Source organism: Megascapheus bottae, chromosome 2, assembly GCF_031878675.1.
Source record: "Megascapheus bottae isolate mThoBot1 chromosome 2, mThoBot2.hap1, whole genome shotgun sequence".
Classification (NCBI taxonomy): domain Eukaryota; kingdom Metazoa; phylum Chordata; class Mammalia; order Rodentia; family Geomyidae; genus Megascapheus; species Megascapheus bottae.
Genome location: NC_143510.1, coordinates 7,623,305 through 7,643,915, shown reverse-complemented (window position 1 = coordinate 7,643,915; position 20,611 = coordinate 7,623,305). Strand labels below are relative to the sequence as shown.

The 20,611-nt window shown below is 40.8% G+C and overlaps 1 protein-coding gene across 1 annotated transcript in view; it reads left to right on the top strand.

The window, feature by feature from the left end:
* LOC150066334 (serine/threonine-protein kinase 38-like) overlaps positions 1-20,611 on the top strand; it is a 56,082-nt gene that overhangs the window by 3,135 nt on the left and 32,336 nt on the right. The window contains 3 exon segments of the mRNA XM_090320027.1: positions 2,911-2,960; positions 10,563-10,616; positions 18,618-18,762. Coding sequence (XP_090176153.1) covers positions 18,629-18,762 — 134 coding nt within the window. The 5' untranslated portion in view covers positions 2,911-2,960; positions 10,563-10,616; positions 18,618-18,628.

The window sequence follows — 20,611 nt, the reverse complement described above, 5'->3', positions numbered from 1 at the left end:
AGCAAGGGTGTGCATATTAGTGGAAAAATTTAAACCTTTGCTCTGAGCCTTAAATATTATGCTTTTCCTCTTTTGCTTTCCCTCAAGAAAGGACCAGGAAAATAGCTCTTTTCCTTCTTTTGTATGGCCAAATAAAGGATTACAAACTAATTGGCTGTATTGAAGGCATGAAATGGACTGAATTTCCTTATTTGTCTTGGAAGGAAATTAAAACTTGAGTGTGGTATGATTGGATATGTGCTTTGTGATGCTGGGTTCAATGTCCATGTATTTCAGGTTGCATCCCTAGTGCTCATGAAATGGAAGTCACCTAGGAAAAGTAGGCAGTTTTACTACTTCTTTTTTTTTTTTGGTCTGTCCTGGGACTTGATCTCTGAGCCTGAGCCTGGGCATTGCCCCTGAGCTCTTCAGCTCAAGGCTACGACCTACCTCTGGAGCCACAGTGCCATGTCTGGGTTTTTTAGTGGCTAATTGGAGATAAGAATCTCAAGGTCTTTGTGCCTGGCTTTGAACAATGATGCTCAGATCTCAGCCTCCTTAGTAGCTTAGGATTACAGGCAAGAGCCACCACACCCGGCAGGCAATTATACTTCTGTGGAAGGGTTTGCCATTAGCCCACATGTGGCTTTTTGTTTTGTTTTGTGTGTTTATACTGGGTCTGTCTTTCTTTCTGTCTTTCTTTTTTTTTTTTTTGCCAGTCCTGGGGCTTGAACTCAGGGCCTGAGCATTGTCCTTGGGCTTTTTCCTCAAAACTAGCACTCTGCCACTTGAGCCACAGCACCACTTCTGGCCTTTTCTATGTATGTGGTACTGAAGAATCAAACCCAGGTCTTTGTGTATGCTAGGCAAGCACTCTACCACTAGGCCAGACTCCTAGCTTCATACTGGGTCTTGAACTCATGGCTTGGGTACCCTCAACCTGGAGCTCTGCCACTTGAGCCACATCTTTACTTCAAGCTTTTTGCTTTAATTGAGGATAAGAATCTACAGATTTTCTTGCCTGGGATGGCTTTGAACTAGAATCCTCATATGTTGAGGATTCAAATCTTGAGAAACCATTAATTGTAGTGATTCTTTTCTGTATAGGTGGAGAGCAGTAAATTGCTCTCCAACCTTTTCTGAAGTCTTTGATATATAATGAAATGTGAATATGATATATAATAACTGTGGACTGAAGAAATACATAAAGAAGTCTTGGGTAAACATTCAAAAATAAACTTGTGGATTTAAAACCTGGATGATTCTTGTAATTCTAGCTACTTGGGAAGCTGAGATCTCAAATCATGGTTCAAAGCTAGCCAGTTAACCAGCAAAAAAAAGTCAGAAGTAGATCCTTGGCTTACATGGTTGAACACTAGCTTTGAGCACAATAGCTAAGGGAGAGCATGAGTTCACGTCCAATACTGCATGAAAAACAACAAAAGAAAAATATATAAGCAAAATAACAGAACAGAAGGAACCTTAGAGGGTTTAATAGTGTTAACTTACTGATTTTAGTGAGATTGCATAAAAACCAACTCAAAAGCAAGTTTTCTGTTTTCAAAGAAAATCCTTGAAGAAAGAAGAGCTGCGTACCTTGCCTGAGTGATGATTTCTGAAATAACATGGGTAAAGGAGTCAAGGGATCTCTTTGCTTTGCATCTTCTCATGCTTTTACAATTAAATGAGTAGGCCAGGTATAGCAACTCACATGTGTAGTCCCAGGTACTGGGGCCATCATGACCAGCCTAGGTAAAGAAAAAAAATTTAAATGAAAAAAAGGGATGTATGAGGCATACGTTCAAACCCTAGTACCATTAAAAAAAAAAAAGCTGCCAGGCACAATGGCTCACACCTGTAATCCTAGCTACTCTGGAGGCTGAGACCTGAGGATCTCAGTTCAAAGCCAGCCTAGGCATTAAAGTCTGTGAGACTCATCACCAATTAACCCCTAGGAAACTGGAAGTGGCCCTGTGGCTGAAGGGATAGGGAGGTAGTCTTGAGCTGAAAAGCTCAGGGACAGCGCCCAGGCTGAGAGTTCAAGCCCCATGACTGACCAAAAAAAAAAAAAAACCGGCCGGGAGTTTGGCCTAGTGGTTAAAGTGCTTGCCTAGCATGCATGAAGACCCGGGTTCGATTCCTCGGTACCACATACATATAGAAAAAAAAAAGCCGGAAGTGGTGCTGAGGCTCAAGTGGCAGAGCTGTAGCCTTGAGAAAGTCCAAGGACAGTGCTCAGGCCTTGAGCTCAAGCCCAGGACTGGCAAAAAAAAAAAAAAAAAAAAAAAAAAGCCGTGAGCTTGGCCTAGTGGTTGAGTGCTTGTCTAGCATACACAAAGACCCAGCTTCACTTCCTCCATAACACATATAGAAAAGGCCAGAAGTGGTATTGTGGCTTAAGTGATAGATCTCTAGCCTCAAGAACGCCCAAGGACAGGGCTCAGGCCTGCCAGTTCCAGGATTGGCAAAAAATAAAAATAAAAAAATAACAGGGCATGGTGTCTCACATCTGTAACTCTAGCTACTCAGGAAGCTAAGATCTGAGAATCACTGTTCAAAGCCAGCCTGGGCACTAAAGTCCATGAGACTCTTATTGCCAATTAGCCACCAGAAAACCAGAAGTGGCGCTGTGGCTGAAGGGGTAGGGCAGTAACCTTGAGCTGAAGAGCTCAGAGACAAAGCCCAGGCCTAGAGTTCAAGTCCCATGACTACAGCAACAACAAAAAAGCCATCCATATTTGAACATTGAACGATGTATATAGGTATCCAGAATACCATGGCTCCCATAAATTTTTATGTGTCAATTAATTGGGTTTATTATAAAGAATCATACAACTGTGGTTTGCATATAATTTTTTTTTGTTGTTGTTACAGTGGCTTGTGCTCTGGGCCTGGGCATTGACTCTTGGCTTTTTTTTTCTTTCTTTCTAGTACTCTACCACCTGAGCCACATTTTACTTCTGGCTTCTTCCTAGTTAGAGGTAAGTATGTCAGATTTTTCTGCTTTGGAGTCAGTATCCTCAGATCTCATCTTCTAGCTAGGGGTAAGCCATCAGCATCCAACATAATAAGAGATAATATATAAATAATAATAGTCATTTGAGCCACAGCACCACTAATGCATAATTTAACCCCCTCCCCTTTTTTTTGAGTGTGGGGCTTGAACTCAGGGTCTGGGTGCTATACTTGAACTTCTTTGCTCAAAGCTAGTGCTTTACCACTTAAATCACAGCTCCACTTTTAGTTTTCTGGTGGTTAATTGGAGATGATTCTCACAGACTTTCCTGCCTGGGTTGGCTTTGAATCCTGATCCTCAGATCTCAGCCTCCTGACTAGCTAGAGTTATAGGCTTGGGCCAAAGGCGATGGACATAATTTAAAATTTAAAATAATTTAAACTTAAAAACTGGGGCACGTTTCTGTCCCAGTTCTGGAGTAATATTCCTAGTTAAGTTTAGGTTTTCTTCCAGGAAAGGAGATACCATGCCCATCCTATTTATTCAACTAAAAAAAAACCCTTTTCCCTGTTTTTGTGTGTGTTTGTTTTTTAGCGTAAACAATCCTAATATTGGTAAAAAGTTCTGACTCAGTTGTTGTTGGAATTACTTCACAAAAAATAGATGAGCTCACACACTAGATCTTCTGAGTGGCACAATAAGTTTCCATGATGCCAGGAAACTTGGGTGGCATTTTTGTGGATGCCAAGTCTCATGGAGTAGAAACTTTTCTGGGTTTGTTTCAGGTGATCAAGATCTGGTTCTGGTATGAATTAGCCAGAGAGCCAAAGAACATTAGGGACTGGTTTGCTCTGACGTTAATATAGTGGTAGCTGCCGTTTTGGGGAATGATCTGAATAGCTATTGCCTGAATTCTAAGAACTGCTTGTTTATTGGGTCACCATCTGTGCTGGGAGACCCTTTTTGTAAAAAGCAAGCTGAGCCAGATGCAGTGGCTTATGCATGTAATCCTAGGTATTCAGAAAGCTGAGCTTTGAGCATAATTCCGAACCAGCTCAGGCAGAAAAATCCGTGAGACTCTTATCTCTGTCTGTCTAGCCGAAAGCTGGAAGTGGAAGTATAGCTCTAATGGTAGAGCCTCAATTTTGAGGGAAAAAAACAAACAACAGAACTTTAGGCCCTATTTTTAAGCTCCAGTACCAGCACACACATGCACAGGCAAAAAGGCAAGTTGAGATCACTCTTTAATCCCACTTCCCTAAAGCCAGGGGGATTATTGGTTTACCTTGTTTCTGCTGGTGGTTTCCATCTATGGCTATCCTGAAAGCCCTCACTTCCCCATCTTCATGCCTCAGCCTCCCTCTAGGTTTATAGTTGTGCTCCTCCATACACCACTCTCTAATAAGTTATTTACTACTTACTTATTTTGTTCTGGTGCTGAGGCTTAAACTCAGCACCTCACTTTGTTGCTTGGCTTACTCTCTCAAGGTTAGAGTTCTACCATTTGAGCCACCGTAGTACTTCCTCTAGTAGATTTTTTTATTGCCAGTCCTGGGGCTTGAACTCAGGGCCTGAGCACTATCCTTGGGCTTTTTCCTCAAGGCTAGCACTCTGCCACTTCTGGCTTTTTTCTATGTATGTGGTACCCAGGAATCGAACCCAGGTCTTTGTGCTAGGCAAGCACTCTATCACTAGGCCAAATTCCTGGCCCCAGATTTTTATTTCATTTCCTGTCATCAGTAACAGGGTTTGTCAGGATACAACTCCTTCCTTCCTTCCTTCCTTCTTTCTTTCTTTCTTTCTTTCTTTCTTTCTTTCTTTCTTTCTTTCTCTCTTTCTTTCTTTCTGTACAGAAAATTAGGTTAGATGTCAGAGAACTGTCTAATACTAAAATGGCCAAAGGGACAAGAAGGAGTCCTTTGTCACAACCAGAACACTATGCCAGTGGAACGTTCCCTTTTTAGCTTACTGAGGCCTTTTTCAGGGTTCCTGGGAAACTTATCAAGATGCAACTCAGAATCTCTGCCAGTAAATTTCAGATACCATCTATTGGTCCTGGTCATGTAAGAAAGCATTTATGATCTCCCTTTTCTTTTTGACAGTTTTAGGATTTGAACTTAAGAGCCTTGCTAGGCAAGCACTTTACCCACTTGAGACATGTATTTTTTGCTTCAGGCTATTTTTCAAGAAAGGGTTTCATATTTTTCCCCTTAGGTTGAGCCTGGACCAGCCTCCTACCTACAGCCTTCCTTTAGGTAGGACTACAGGCTTGCACCACCATTTACAGTTCCTTTGTGAAATGGGGTCTTGCTAACTTTTGCCTGGGCAAAAGTGATCTTCCTGATCTCTGCCACTTAAGGAACTGGAACTGAAAGATACTTTTTTTCTTTCCTATTTTGAAATAAATAAATGAGGACAGCATAGCAGAGAATATTACTTATTTTTAAAATGCAGATGAATTATACAGATTCTTTTTTTTTTTTGGTCTGTCGTGGACCCTGTACTCTGGGCCTGGGCATTGTTTCTGAGCTCTTCAGCTCAAGGCTACCATCCCACTCCTTGAGCCACAGTGTCACCTCCAGTTTTCTTGTGGTTAATTGGAGGAGGAGGTAAGAGTCTCATGGGCTTTAGTGTCTGGGCTGGCTTTGAACCACTGTCCTCATATCTCAGCCTCCTGAATAGCTAGGATTACAGGCTGGAGCCACCAAGCCTGGCTGAATTGTACAAATTCTTTTTTTTTCTTTCTTTTTTGGTCATGAGGCTTGAACTCTGGGCCTGGGTACTGTCCCTGAGTGTTTCAGCTCAAGGCTACTGCCCTACCCCTTGAGCCCAAAGTAAAAATGGTGGAGAGCAAGGCTTAAGACCTTGAGTTCACACTTTATTAACTACCTCACTCAAAAAAAAAAAGGAGGGAGGTGGGAGTTTGGCCTAGTGGTAGAATGCTTGCTGAGCATGCACAAGGACCGGGGTTGGAGTCTTCGGTACCACATACATAGAAAGAGCTGGAGGTGGTGCTGTGGCTCAGGTGGTAGAGTGCTAACCTTGAGAAAGCCTAAGGACAGTATTCAGGCCCTGAGTTCAAGCCCCAGGACAGAGAGAGAGAGAGAAAAAGAGAGGGAGAGGGAGAGGGGGGGAGAGAGGGAGGGAGAGAGAGAGAGAGAGAGAGAGAGAGAGAGAGAGAGAGAGAGAGAGAGAGAGAGAGGAGAGAGAGAGAGAGAGAGAGAGAGAGAAATGGATGAAGTGGATTTATTCATATTAACATCAAAGTATGTTTGCAAGATTATAAGGGAAACAAGTGAAAGAGACCTTACAGACCTGCTTCTTGTCAAAGTTTTTTGTTTTTTTGTGGATCATGGGGCTTGAACTTGGCCTAAGTATTGTCTCTGAGCTCCACAGCTCAAGGCGAGCACCCTGCTTCTTGTAATACCTAGTTTAAACTGCTGAGTGAGACACTGAAGTTCTGTTGCCTGGCTTAGATTCTGGCTTATTCTGCCCGGTTGATATGTTTTAGGTACTCAGAAAAGTGACTGAGACCCAATCAACTGTTAATTATTGCTATGTTCTTCTAAAACTCTAATGCACTTGAACTCACACACACTTTCATTATTAACTATCTGTGCAATTTGCTTTTCCTTTATAATCTTGCAGATATACTATCTCCAGGTAACCAGCAAAAAATCAGAAGTAGAGGTATGACTTAAGTGATAGATAACCAGCCTCGAGCAAAAGAGCTAACAGAAGACGTGAGGCCCCACGTTCAAGTCCCAGCACTGGAACACACACACACACACACAATTGGGGACATTGCTCAAATGATAAAGCAGCAATTATTGTTGCAGTCCCCAATACCACAGACATTTTTTTTTAATTTAAGTTTTGTGATGGATGATCTTACAACTGTGCCAAATGAAAGATGCTTCTTAGATCTCTAGTGGAACCTAGAAAAAGGCTGAACAGAGTTGAGCTCATGGGCTGATTTATGGCAGGGTTTGCCTGACCACTTACTTGAATTACAGGATATCCTTGATAACAGCCAACTATACAATTTAGTTTTTATTCCATTTTAGGCTTCTCTTTTTTCATCTTATATTTGTTTTCCAGATAATCCAGAATTAGATACTAAAGATCACAAGACAACAAAAATGGTATGGTCTTGTTTAATGAATAGGTGATACAAAGGTCATTCATTAGCATTTAGTGTTCTTTCGTTTTTCTTTTTGGTTTTGTAGGATTTTGTTTTGGGGTGTCTTTTTTTTTTCCCCATGGGTCATGAGGCTTGAATTCTGGGCCTGGGCACTGTCCCTGAGCTCGTTAGCTCAAGGCTACCAACCTACCCCTGAGCATGGGTGGTGTCTCTGAGCTCTTCAGCTTAAGGATATGGCCCTACCCTCGAGCCACAGCCCCACTTCCCATTTTCTATGGTTTATTGGAGAGAAGAGTCTCAACATTTTTTAGTGCCCAGGCTGGCTTTGAACCATGATCCTCAATCTCAGCCTCCTGAGTAGCTAGGATTACGGGTGTGAGCCACTGCACCTGGCAGGGTGTCTTAATGAAGTAGCTGTGTTCCAGATTTTCTCATGGTTGCTGAAGTCAAATAGTCTGTGTGGTTAATAGTGAAATATCAGTGTGATGAATCACATAGGCATGTCTGTTTTTAGTTGGGGGTTTTCTGTAGTTACTTGTGATGAGTTACTTGGGTGAGTTTTAAGTGACTTAAAAGCTAAAAGGCAAAAAAAAAAAAAAAGCTAAAAGGCTCTCATAATTCCAAGGCCTTACACTTAAGTAAGCGTGATCACATCAGGTTCTAATTTTAGTCTTACTTAATTTCTTTTCCCCCAAAGCATTACTGCTTCTAGTTCTAAATATATTCATCTGATGCCTTTTAAGGAGTAGTTTGCATGCTCGGTGCTGATGTCTCATTGCCGTAATCCTGACTGTTGGGGAGGCTGAGATCTGAGGAACCTACTTTGAATCCAGGCAGATAAAAATTAAGATTCCTTCAATTAAGCGCCAAAAAGCTTGAAGTGGAGATGTGGCTCAAGTGGTAAAATACCAGCCTTGATTGAAAAAGGCAAACAAGAGTGTGAGTCCCTTAGTTCAAGTCTCAGTACTGGTACATACCAAAGAAGGAACTATTTTATTTTATTTTTATTTTTTGTGGTTCATGGGGCTTGAACTCAACCTGGGCACTGTCCCTGAGCTCTTCAGCTCAAGGGAACCACCCTACCCTTGAGCCAACCTCCACTTACATTTTTCTAGAGATAAGAGTCTCAGGTCCTTTTTTGCCTGGGCTGACTTTGAACCATGATTCTCAGATCTCAGCCTCCCAAGTAGCTAGGGTTACATATGTGAGCCACTGCACCTGGTTCAAGCAATTTTTACTTGAATAGCAAACAAAATATCATAATAAACTAAGGTTAAGAAATATTAAGGATCTGAGAATATGGCTTAGTGGTAGACTGCATGAATTCCTGGGTTTGATTCTTCATTACCATATAAACAGAAAGCAGAAAGCCATACGTGGAGCTGTGGCTCAAGTGATAGAGTGCTAGCCTTGAGCAAAATAACCTCAAGACAGTTCCAGCTGAGAAAGAGAGGGGAGGGGGAGGGAGAGGAAATATGAATATTGAAAGAGACAGAAAATATTGAGAGTCTATCTATCTATCTATCTATCTATCTATCTATCTATCTATCTATCGAGAGTGAGAGAGAAAGAGAAAATATTAAGGAAGCCAGGTGCCAGTGGCCCATGCCGATAATCCTAGCTACTCAGGAGGCTGAAATCTGAGAATTGTAGTTCAAAGCCAGCCTAGGTGGCTGAAACTCTTATCTCTAACCATCAGAAAACTAGAAATAGAGCTGTGGCCCAAAGTGGTAGTCTTTTTTTTTTTTTGTGCCAATCCTGAGGCTTGAACTCAGGGCCTGAGCACTGTCCTTAGGTTTTCTCAAGGCTAGAGCTCTACCACTTGAGCACCACTTGCCAGCTTTTTCTATGTATGTGTTACTGCGGAATTGAACCCAGGACTTAGTGTATGCTAGGCAAGCACTCTACCACTAGGCCAAACTCCCAGCCCCCATGAGTTAGTCTTGAATGAAGGAGCTCAGGGACAGTGTCCAGGCCCTGAGTTCAAGCCCCATGACTGACCAAAAAGAAAAAAAAAGAAAAGAAAAATATTAAGAAATAGGTGCAGTTGAGAATTGCACAAAAATTTCTCCCAAAGCTATTCAGTGTTATAGATTTGAATGTTTCAAATAGATGGGAAATTAGAATAGGACTGTATTTGAAATGTATGTTTTAAATTGTATATTTAAACTCCTCTCTTAATCTTGGTGTATTTTCAAGTTTAAGTGTGTATGCAAATATCTGTCTGACCCTGTTCATTCCTTTTAGAAGTTTTTGTTTTCATTTTTGTCAGTTATGGGGCTTGAACTTAGGGCCTAGGCTCTCTCTGTCCCTGATTTTTTTGCTCAAGGCTAGCACTCTACCACTTGGACCCACAACTCCACTTACAGTTTTCTGGTGGTTAATTGGGGGTAAGAGTCAGCAGATTTCCTTGCGAGGGCTGATTTGAACCATGGCTGTCAGGTCTTGGCCTCCTAAGTAGCTAGGATTGTAGGTGTGCACCTCCGGGTGCCAGTTAGAAGTTTATTTTTAAGAAATTGAAAAGCAGCCTGGCACGGTGGATCACACCTATAATCCTAGCTACTCAGAAGGCTGAGATCTGAGGATCCTTGTTTGAAGGCAGAAAAGTTTGTGAGACTCTTATCTTAAATTAACCAAGTAGAAGTGTGGCTCAAGTGGTAGAGCAACAACTTTGAGTAAAAAATGTCAAACAAAGCTGGATGCTGTAGTTCATACCTATAATCCCAGCTACTCAGGAGGCTGAGATCCTGAGGCCTGTGGTTCAAAGCCAGTCTGGGCAGGAAAGTCCCTGAGACTCTTGTTTCCAATGAACCACCAGAAAACCAGAAGTGGTGTTGTGGCTCAAAGTGGTAGAGCACTAGCCTTGAACAAGAACAGCTCAGAGATGGCTCCCAGGCCCAGAGTTCAAGCCCTAGGACCAAACAACAACAAAAAAGCCAAACAAGATTGAGAGGCCCTAAGTCCAAGCCTCAGTACTAGAGAGACAGAGGAAAAAAATGATAGAAGGAAAGGGTGGGAAGAGAGGGAGGAGGGAGGGATGGACAGAGGGAAGGAAGAAAAGAAGAAGACGATGAAATGAAATGTGAGTGTTCAAAGATGACTGAGCTTTTTATAGTTAGCACTGGGTGATTCATCTGTCCAGTCTGCTTCCAAAGCTAGCTCCTCCTTTTCCTTTCCTAAGATGTCACACCACCTCTCACCACTCGCCTTCTTTCCTTGCCTAGTCCATTCATTGGCTGGGTTCTCTGCTCACACTAAACTCCTGCAACACAAAAATCTGCATTTTTGGCTGGACTAATATTTTGAATAAGACATTCTCTTCCTTAAGACAGGCCAAGGCTTTTCTTTGTTTGTGTTTTGTTTCATTTCATGGAACTAGGGATTGAACCCAGGGCTTTTGAGCTTGTTAGAAAAATATCTCTTGACCCATGGACTCAGTCCCTTGGTTCAAATTAAAGATAGGATCTTTAATTTTTCTTCCAGGCTTGCCTTGAACTTGGAATCCTGTCTTCACTTTCCTAGTAGCTGGAATTACAGGTATGTACTAGCTCTTAAATTAAGTCTCAAAAATGATTGAGATGTGTTTACACTGCGTTCTTTTTCATTCCTTTATTTCTAGTGCTAGTATTAAGAGCTCAAATTTAAGGTGTGGGTGTTGATGTTTAGTTTTGTTTTGTTTTGTGGATCAGGGGACTTGAATTCAGAGCCTGGGCACTGTCCTTGAGTTTATTTGCTCAAGACTAGCTATCACTTTGAGCCACAGCATCATTTCCAGTTTTCTGGTGGTAAATTGGAGATAAGAGTCTCACAGGCTTTGCTGCCCCAGCTAGTTTCAAACCTCAATCATCAGATCTCAGCCTGTTGAGTAGCTAGAGTAACAGACATGATCCACCAGCACCTGGCTCGAGGCTGTCACTTGAATCATAGCCCCACTTTTGCCTTTTTGCTGGTTAATTGGAGATCAGAGTCACAGACCTTCTGCCCCATCTTACTTTGAACCAAAATCCTTAGATATCAGCCTCCATCATAGTAGTAGTATATCTCTAAGCCATGGTGCCTGGCCCATTGCCCTACTTTTGGACTTTGATATGGGCTGTTTGATCACCAATAGAAAAGCCCTCGAAAAAGGTACCAGTTTGAGCCCTTGATTTACATGAAAGTCTCTGATACAGTTGGAATTGATTTTGTACAGGATGAGAGACAGAGTATTAGTTTTAATCTTCTACATGGGAATATCTCATTTTCCCATGTTGAAGAGGCTGATATTTCTACAATACACCTTTTTGGATGTTTTCTCAAGGATCTGATGGCTGAAGCTGTGTGTTTGTTTCTCAATTATCTGTATTACATTAAATTACATTTCTGTTTCTGTGCTAGTACCATGCTGTTCTTGTTACTATGGCTCTGTTGGACCCTTTGAAATCTAGTATTGTCTCATTTCTATTTTTTTTTCAAGATTGTGTAGAATGTAGTAATTTGTGTATCAACATAAATTTTGTAATTTTTCTTGATTTCTATGAAGAATGACATTGGAATTTTTTTTGCATCGACACTCTAGATTGTTTGGCCATGTAGCCACTTTCATATTAATTGTATTTATCCAGTAACCATGGGAAACATTTCCATATTCTAATATCTTCCTCAGTTCTTTTGTTTAGTGTTTTATAATTTTTATTACAGTGGTTTTCACCTTTTTAGTGAAGTTTATCCTTTGATACTTTTTGTTTTTTGATCTGATTGTTTTCTATATTATTTTTCACCCATGATTTGTTTCTTAATAATTGATATATAGGAAAGCTACTGGGGTGTGTGTGTGTGTGTGTGTGTGTGTGTGTGTGTGTGTATGTGTGTATCCTGGAGGTTGAAGTTAAGGCCTGGATGCTGTTCCAAGCTTTTTTACTTATGGTTAATACTATGCAAGTTGAGCCACTGTTCTATGTCTGGCCTTTGGTGGTTAATTGGACTTGTCTGCCCAGACTGGCTTTAAACCTGGATTTTCAGATCTCAGCTTCTTAAGTAGCTAGAATTATAGGCATAAGCTACAAGTGCCTGGTTAAGATTAGTTGATTTTGTGTCTATTTTTTCCTAATTTTAAACATTTGGTTTAAGTGGTTTAGTTTTATTAATATATAAATCATTGCAGTGATTTTGATTTTTCTTTGAGGTGAATTTCTGAAAGTAGAATTAATATGACAAAAGATAAAGATATCTTTTACTGTTTTTGCTACAAACTGCCATTTTCCCACCAGAAAGGGTTAACACAGCACCAATATTCCAGAGAAAGGGATCTAAGAACAACTAGGCTCCCCCAAGACAGTCTCCCTAAGTTGTGGCTTCTTTGATGTAGGGAAACTATTTTATGGCTGTAATGTTTCTTTGAAGTTGATAGACTAGTAAAAGTGAACTTTTTTTTTTTGCCAGTCCCTTGGCTTTCTCAAGGCTAGTGCTCTTCCACTTGAGCCACAGCTCCACTTCTAGCTTTTTCTGTGTATGTGGTACCAAGGAATCAGACCCAGGTCTTCATGCATGCTAGGCAAGAGCTCTGCCATTAGGCCACACTCCTAGCCCTACTTCCAGCTTTTTCTATGTATGTGGTACCAAGGAATTGAACCCAAGTCTGGGTCTTTGTGCATGTTAGGTAAATACTCTACCACTAGGTCAAACTCCCTGCCCCCTGAACAATTTCTGTATGCTAGTAAAGCTATTTTTATTTTTAATTATTTACCCATCTTTATTGAGGTCATTTTTTTCTTTAGAAGTTGAATATAAAACAGCTATATGTAAGCTATATATAGATAGTGAAAGATTTTTTTTGTGAATATATGTGTAATATAAGGTTATTTCCCCCAACTAACCTTTTTTTTTTTTTTTGCCAGTCCCGGGGACTGACTTCAGAGCCTGAGCACTTAGTGATCTACCACTTGTGCCACAGTACCACTTCAGCTTTTCTATGTATGTGGTAGCCAGGAACTGAACCCAGGTCTTCATGCATGCTAGGCATGCACTTTACCACTAGGCCAAATGCCAGGCCCCCAAATTACCATATTGGAAGCTTATTTGATTTTTTTTCTTTTTGCCACTCTTGGTGCTTGAACTCAAGAACCCAGTTTCTCTGCGCTACTTTTGTTCAAGGCTAGCACCATATCAGTTGAGCCAGAGTGCCACTTCCAGGTTTTCCTGTTTATGTGGTACTGGGGAATCAAACACCGAGCTTTATACATGCTAGGCAAACACTCTACCACTAAGCTACATTCCCAGCCATTATTTGAATTTGAAATAGTATATTTGTGTAATTATACCTGGCTTTACTCTTTCTTTCTTTTTTTGGTATGTCACTTCTATCCTTCCTACATTCTAGGAATGATGGCTGCAAAGTGTTGCACAGACACATAAAAATATGGAGGCAGGGGGCCGGGAGTTTGGCCTAGTGGTTAAAGTGTTTGCCTAGCATGCATGAAGACCCGGGTTCGATTCCTCGGTACCCCACATACATAGCAAAAAGCCAGAAGTGGTGCTGAGGCTCAAGCGGTAGAGTTCTAGCCTTGAGAAAGTCCAAGGACAGTGCTCAGGCCCTGAGCTCAAGCCCAGGACTGGCAAAAAAAAAAAAATATGGAGGCAGGGATGTCAACTGTTTCTGCTTTTAGTTGATTTGTGGGCTCCTGTGAACAGCTTTGAAACCCCTCTTAAAATATTTGTTGATATGTAATCATCCAAATCTGAAGCACAGAGATAATTGTAGATTTTAATCTTCATTGTTCTAAACTATGGACTATATTGAAAAATGCTTAATGGAGAGAAGCATGTGATAAAATGAGAAGAATCTAGACATGGTGGAGTAGAAAGATGGTGGACTCTAATGGATACAGAATTTCCAGGAACTCTGCTGCTCTCACTTCAGCTCTCAAGTTTTAAACAGGAAGAGTAACTCTATTGACAGATTTGATTTCAGATTTCGTTCCAGAGAACCCCAAATATGACTTTGGTGTGAAGTCTTCCAATTTCTACCTTCCCTATCACTCTTCCATCTCCCATTCCTTCCATCAGTGTTTTTCTCTCTCCTTGTTTTTGTTATTTATTTATTTATTTATTTATTTATTTATTTATTTTTGTGGGTCATGGGGCTTGAACTTAGCTTGTCTGTCCCTGAGCTCTTCAGCTCAAGGCTACCACCACCCCTCAAAAAAAAAAAATAGAGGGAAAGAGAAAGATGATGGGGGAATACTATATAATATATATTATTGATATGCTACTTGTACCACTAATATATGTAATATTATATAGTATCAATATATATAATATGTTATACATTATTATATTAGATATTATATATTACTAGTTTTTATATTTATAAACATTTATAAATTGTATCATGAACATAATATATGAATTATGTTTATGTTGGTAAATATTTTTACATGACATATTTATTATACATTTATATCATTGATTTTAGAGGTATTATTATTATTATTATTATTATTACTATTATTTGCCAGTCCTAGAGCTTGGACTAAGGGCCTGAGCACTGTTCTTGGGCATTTCTCAAGGCTAGCACTCTACCACTTGAGCCACAGCACCACTTCCGGCTTTTTCTATGTATGTGGTATCAAGGAATCAAACCCAGGGCTTCATGGATGTTTGTCAAGCACTCTACCACTAGGCTACACACCCAGCCAAGGTTATTGTTTCATATTGCAAGGCTATATAAAAATAAAATAATATTAAAGATACTCCCCGAAATATATTGCAGGAGAACTGAAGTGAAATAGTTTTACCAGTCAATATTTTCTTCCTTTATAAGTTTTTTGATACTAAATGTTTGAGTTATTTCCATTCCCCAGGCTTTATATACTAAAGAATGTTGGACTTAGGTATTGGAAATATCAGTATTAATGAATAAGATAGCCTGGGGAAAACATGAAAACCAGAAGTTCAAGAGTAGATAGTGGGTTTTTGTTTTTTGTGTTTTTTTTTTTTGATGCTTGTGGGTCTTGAACTCTGGGTCTAGTAGCTGTACTGAGCTCTTTAGCTCAATATTTGGCTCTACTCCTTGAACCACAGCACCACTTCCAATTTTCTGGCCCAGAGTTTCCAGTTCTTTAATGCCAGGGCTGTCTTTGAACTGTGATTCTCAGATCCCAGCCTCCTAAGTAGCAGGATTACAGGTGTGAGCTGGCTCTCTTAATATAACAAAAATGTTTTTGGTTTCTCCATATAATTTTGCCAAAAGAATATATAGGCTGAAACAAATGCAGTTATGTGTGAGCCACTTTATCTTCGTAGAAACTAGTAAAGCAGTTTGAAAATTCTCCTTTTAAGCCAGATCTGGATAGTTTTCCTGCTCATAAATACCCTACCTGCTAGAAGAAAGGCAGAGCAAATTAAAGCACCCTAAAAACTTTAGGATTTAGGGATTTAAAGATACTAGAAAGTTTGTTTATTTTGCTTTTTAAAAAATATTTGGCTAGTTTTGTTATTTTATTTTGGATCACCACTGCAGTCTCCAGTCAACTTTACTGTCAGCATAACTTTGCAGATATTTTTCCAGTTTCCTGAGAGTGTTTTGCTTTTTTTGTATGAGGATATTGAGGCTTGAACTCAGGATTTCATGCTTTTCCTTAGCTTTTTCACTCAAGGCTGGTATTCTCTATCACCTGATCCTCATCTCTATGTCTCACTTTTTGCTGGTTACTTGGAGGATCTCTTTGATTTCTTCAGATCTCAATCTTCTGAGTAGGTGGATTATAAACTAGCCATCCACAACAGGCTGGGAAGTCTTACAATAAACAACTTTCTTTCCTTTGCATAATAATTTATTATAGCACTTTACACATTTGAAAAATTAAGCTCGGTGCCTAAATATCTTAAATTTTCATAAGCCAGGTACCTTTCTTGTGTAGCTCCTATGTAGTTTCTAGATGGCCTTACACTAAGCAGATCAAATATTATGGTTTATGTCTGTGGGGAAATACGTTCTGAGGCAAACGGAACTTTTTTTTTTTTTGCTAGTCCTGGGCTTGAGCTCAGGGCCTGACCACTGTCCTTGGGCGTTCTTAAGGATAGAGCTCTACCACTTGAGCTACAGCTGCACTTCTGGCTTGTTTTTCTACGTATATGGTACTGAAGAGCTCAGGAACAGCACCCAGGCCCAGAGTTCAAGCCCCACAACTTACCCCTCCACTCCCTCCCCCCCCCAAAAAAAAACAAAAAGAGAAAGAAATGGATGTTGATCTTATAGTCGATGTTCCAAGACAAAGGAGAAAATGTTGTTACTCAGGGAAGTTTCTAGTTTGGCGAGAGAAACGGAGTGGTAGCCTTAAGCAGTGGTACCTGAGATACATGGGCAGAAATGAAGAGTGACAGAGGGGTCTGGTAGAGATGTTGAGAAGTCACGACAGGGACATAGAGGTTCAGCTGGGTGCCTGCAGAGAAAGTGGATGTGACTGGTGTAGGGTTATATCATGGGAGGGCTTAGGGACAGGAGTACCTCAGGGATGTTGGGACAGAAGTGAGTGGTGACAGAGTGGCGGATAAGCCTAAAGGCAAGCTGGAGTCCTGATTTCACAGCCTGGCTTTGTGACTTCTCTGCTATTGTCCTGCTTCACATGGCTATTCTGAGGAAGAAATGGGAAGTGTTTCCATGACATGTCCTTAAGGCTGAAATGGGAAGTGTTGTTAGCCTTTGTTCTAAGGATGGAAGGGGAAGTGTTGCCATGATTTGTTTTCAGGAAGAAGTGGGAAGCGTTGCCATTGTATATAGTTTATGCTTATAGAACTTACTTGTTAACCTGACTGGTTCATATATGTGTGATTCCTGCCTGATTCTTTGGCTTGGGGTGGGGGGGGGACAGCATCATAGGGCTTGAACTTGGCCTCGACATTGTCCATGAGCTCTTCAGCTCAAGACTACCATCCTATCCTTGAGCCAATCTCACTTCCCATTTTCTAGAGGTTAAGAGTCTCAGGTTCTTTTGTGCCCAGGCTGGCTTTGAACCTTGATCCTCAGATCTCAGCCTCCTGAGTAGCAAGGATTACAGGCATGAGCCACCCTGCTGGCTCCTGCCTGATTCTTAAGAGCATTTGCGTTTCTTTAGAAAACAAGATGGACTTCAGAGTTTAGAGAACTATGCTACTTTTTGTGAGGCACTGTCAGGAATGACATAATTCAGAATAAAAAGGGCAGTCTTGACCTCATTTAGAGAAGCCAATTCCTACTAGTAGTTTCTTCTAAAGTGTATACCTGTAGAAATAGTTTTAGACTGATACTTGCTTATATAGTTGACATAATATGTGTCATGGGGTTTATGTGGCAGAATCTACTTAGGATATACATGTGTGTGTGTGTGTGTGTATGTGTGTGTGTGTATGTATGTGTGTGACATAGACCCCCATGAGGCAGAATCTACTTGGATACACACACACACACACACACACACACACACACACACACACACACATATATGTATATATATAATTATACATAATAGGAAATGTTTTGGTGCCAGTACTAGAGCTTAAACTCAGAGCCTGGGCACTGTTGCTTAACTTTTTCACTCAAGGCTAGCCTTCTACCACTTCAGTAGCAGCTCCATATCTAGCTTTTTTGGTGGTTAATTGGAGATAAGAGTCTCATAAACTTTCCACCTGGATGCTTTGAACCTTGATCCTCAAGGTTTCAGCTTCCTGAGAAGCTAGGATTATTGACACCCAGATAGGAGATTTACATTTACAGGAGCAATAACCATAGCTATTAGGCACATCTTAAAGATTTTATTTAGTAATCAAGAAATCAGCCAAGTAGATTGACAAAATTCTTTTTAATGCAATTGAAAGTTTCTGTATATCAATGCCTATATTTTATGTAGATTTCCACTGCTATTTCTTTACTGTAATTAAGTCTGTTTCTGTAAATAAAAAATTAATTTTTGGCTGGGTGCCAGTGGCTCATGCCTGGAATCCAAGATGCTCAGGAGCCTGAGATCTGAGGATCACGATTCAAAGCTAGCCCGGGCACAAAAATCCATGAGACTTTTTATCAGAAGTGGTACTGTGGCTTCAAGGGGTAGGGCCTTGAGCTGAAGAGCTCAGGGACAGTCCCCAGGCCCAGAGTTCAAGTCCCACCACCGATAAAAAAATAGGAATTTTTCTGTCTTTTGTGTGCTGGCCCTCATCTCAGAGCCTGGATGTAGGCCCTGAATTTTTTGCTCAAGGCTGAGCACTCTACAACTTGCACTACAGTTCAGCTTTTGGCTCTATTGGTGGTTACTTGGTGAAGAGTCTGACAGACTTTATTGCGTGGGCTGATTTTGAATTGTGATCCTCAGATCTCCTGAGTAGCTGGGACTATAGGCATGAGTCACTGTGTCTGGCTCAAAATTAATACATTTTTTTTTTGCTTTGTGAATAATGCCTCTCTTTTTGTTGACTGTTAGATTTTTATTTAAATCTAATGTAGGTAAAGTTAAGCATTTCTAGAACTTGTTATAGAAAAGTTTTTTCCTTCCTATTGAATAATTTGTTTTTAATATGTCCTTTTAGTGTCTATTACTATGGCAATGATGGCAGGGACTGCAGCCTCCTTTCCTATGAGCAACCATACCCGGGAAAGAGTAACTGTAGCCAAGCTCACACTGGAAAACTTTTACAGCAACCTGATTGTTCAGCATGAAGAGAGGGAAACCAGGTATATAAAATACTGGTCACATGTAAACAAACTGTGCTGGGTGTGTTGGTGAACCTCCATAAGGCTGTAGGAGAATTGTGAGTTTGAGGGCTAGGTGATGAAACAGCTTAAAGAGAGGGGGTTGAAGGAGAGAGGAAAGGAGGAAGGGATGAAGGAAGAAGTAAAGGAGGGAAGGAGAAAGGGAGGGAGGGACTGGTGGAAGGAAGGAGGGAAGGAGCTAGGGAATAAAGGAGGGAGGAAGGGAGGAAATGGAAAGTAAGAAAGAAAAAGGGAAAGAAACAAGGAAGCAAACCTACCCTGTGATTGGACAGTAAGCTTATCTTTCACTAACAGATCTAATCTGTTACCTGTCACTAACAGATAATAGATAATTGCCTGCTGACTTAATTTTTCTGCCCTGACACTGCATCTAGTTATATTTTTACAAAATAATTTTCTGGGAACCCAGTGTGCACTCTTCATATTTATATCTCTTGTCAGTTTGAGTTTTAAATAAACCTTTTCAAGCTCTAAAATTGTGGTATATCTCTTTGTATTTTCATTCAGAAGCCTGCTTCAACAGGATTGGCTTTAATTTCTAGTGTTTTCTTACAGGCCTTGAGTTTTTTCACTCAAGGTTAACCCTCTACTGCTTGAGCCACAGCTCCACTTTCAGCTTTTTTCCCCCTCAGTCCTGGGCTTGAGCTCAGGGCCGGAGCACTATCCTTGGGTTTTTCTCAAGGCTAGAACACTACCACTTGAGCCACAGCACCATTTCCAGCTTTTTTCTTTGTATGTGCTACCGAGGAATCAAACCAGGGTCGTTGTGCCTGCTAGGCAAGCACTCTACCACTAGGCCAAACTCCTAGCCCAAAAAGCAAATATTCTGAGTATATGCCAAAATGGCCTTCCAGTTTCTAAAGAATTTTAATAAAATTAAATATACCTGTTACACTGAACATCTATCCTTGAGTAAGTGTTGAAATCATGATTCAAACACAAGAAAGGATAGCTACCTTAAAATATATGCTTTCAACATCATTACCTACCTCTACTAGTATAAGCTTGAAGGAATAGTAATTTTCCTATTAAAACATTAGTCATCTTTATTAACTAATATTTATGCAGGGGGAAGTTTAGAAATGATGATTTGGGTGCTGGGAGTTTGGCCTAGTGATAGAGTGATGATTGCCGAGCATGCATGAAGACCCGGGTTCGATTCCATGGTACTATATACACAGGAAAAGCTGGAAGTGGTGCTGTGGCACAAGTGGTAGAGTTCTTGCCTTGAGAAAAAGCTCAAGGACAGTGCTCAAGACCTGAGTTCAAGGCTCAGGACTGGCAAAAATAAAATGGTGATTTGGGCTACCTACATCTGTAAGTAGTAGAGCACTTTCCACTTGCCTAGCTACTTAGGGGCTGAGATCTGTAGATCCCAGTTCACAGTCAGTCGGAGAGAAAAGTCCCTTGACATTCTTTACTTCAGCAGCAAAAAGCCAGTGGCTCAAGTAGTAGAGTGAAAAGTATTAGGGACAGTGCCCAGGCTCTGAGCTTACTTCCCAGTATGAACACACACATGCACATGCACACAGAGCATCTTTTGCCTGTATGATAAATTGTTGTTGGTCATGGGGCTTGAACTCAGGGCCTGAGCTATGTCCCTGAGCTCTCACTGAAGACTAGCACTTCACCACCCTGAGTCATAGTTCCAGTTCCAGTTTTTGAGTGGGTAATTGTCGGTAAGAGTCTCACACTACCTAGACTGGCTTCAAACTGAACAGGATCCTCAGATCTCACCCTCCGGAGTAGGTAGGATTATAAGCATGAGCCACTGGTACCCATCAAAAGCTTGTATCTTGAGAAACTATAG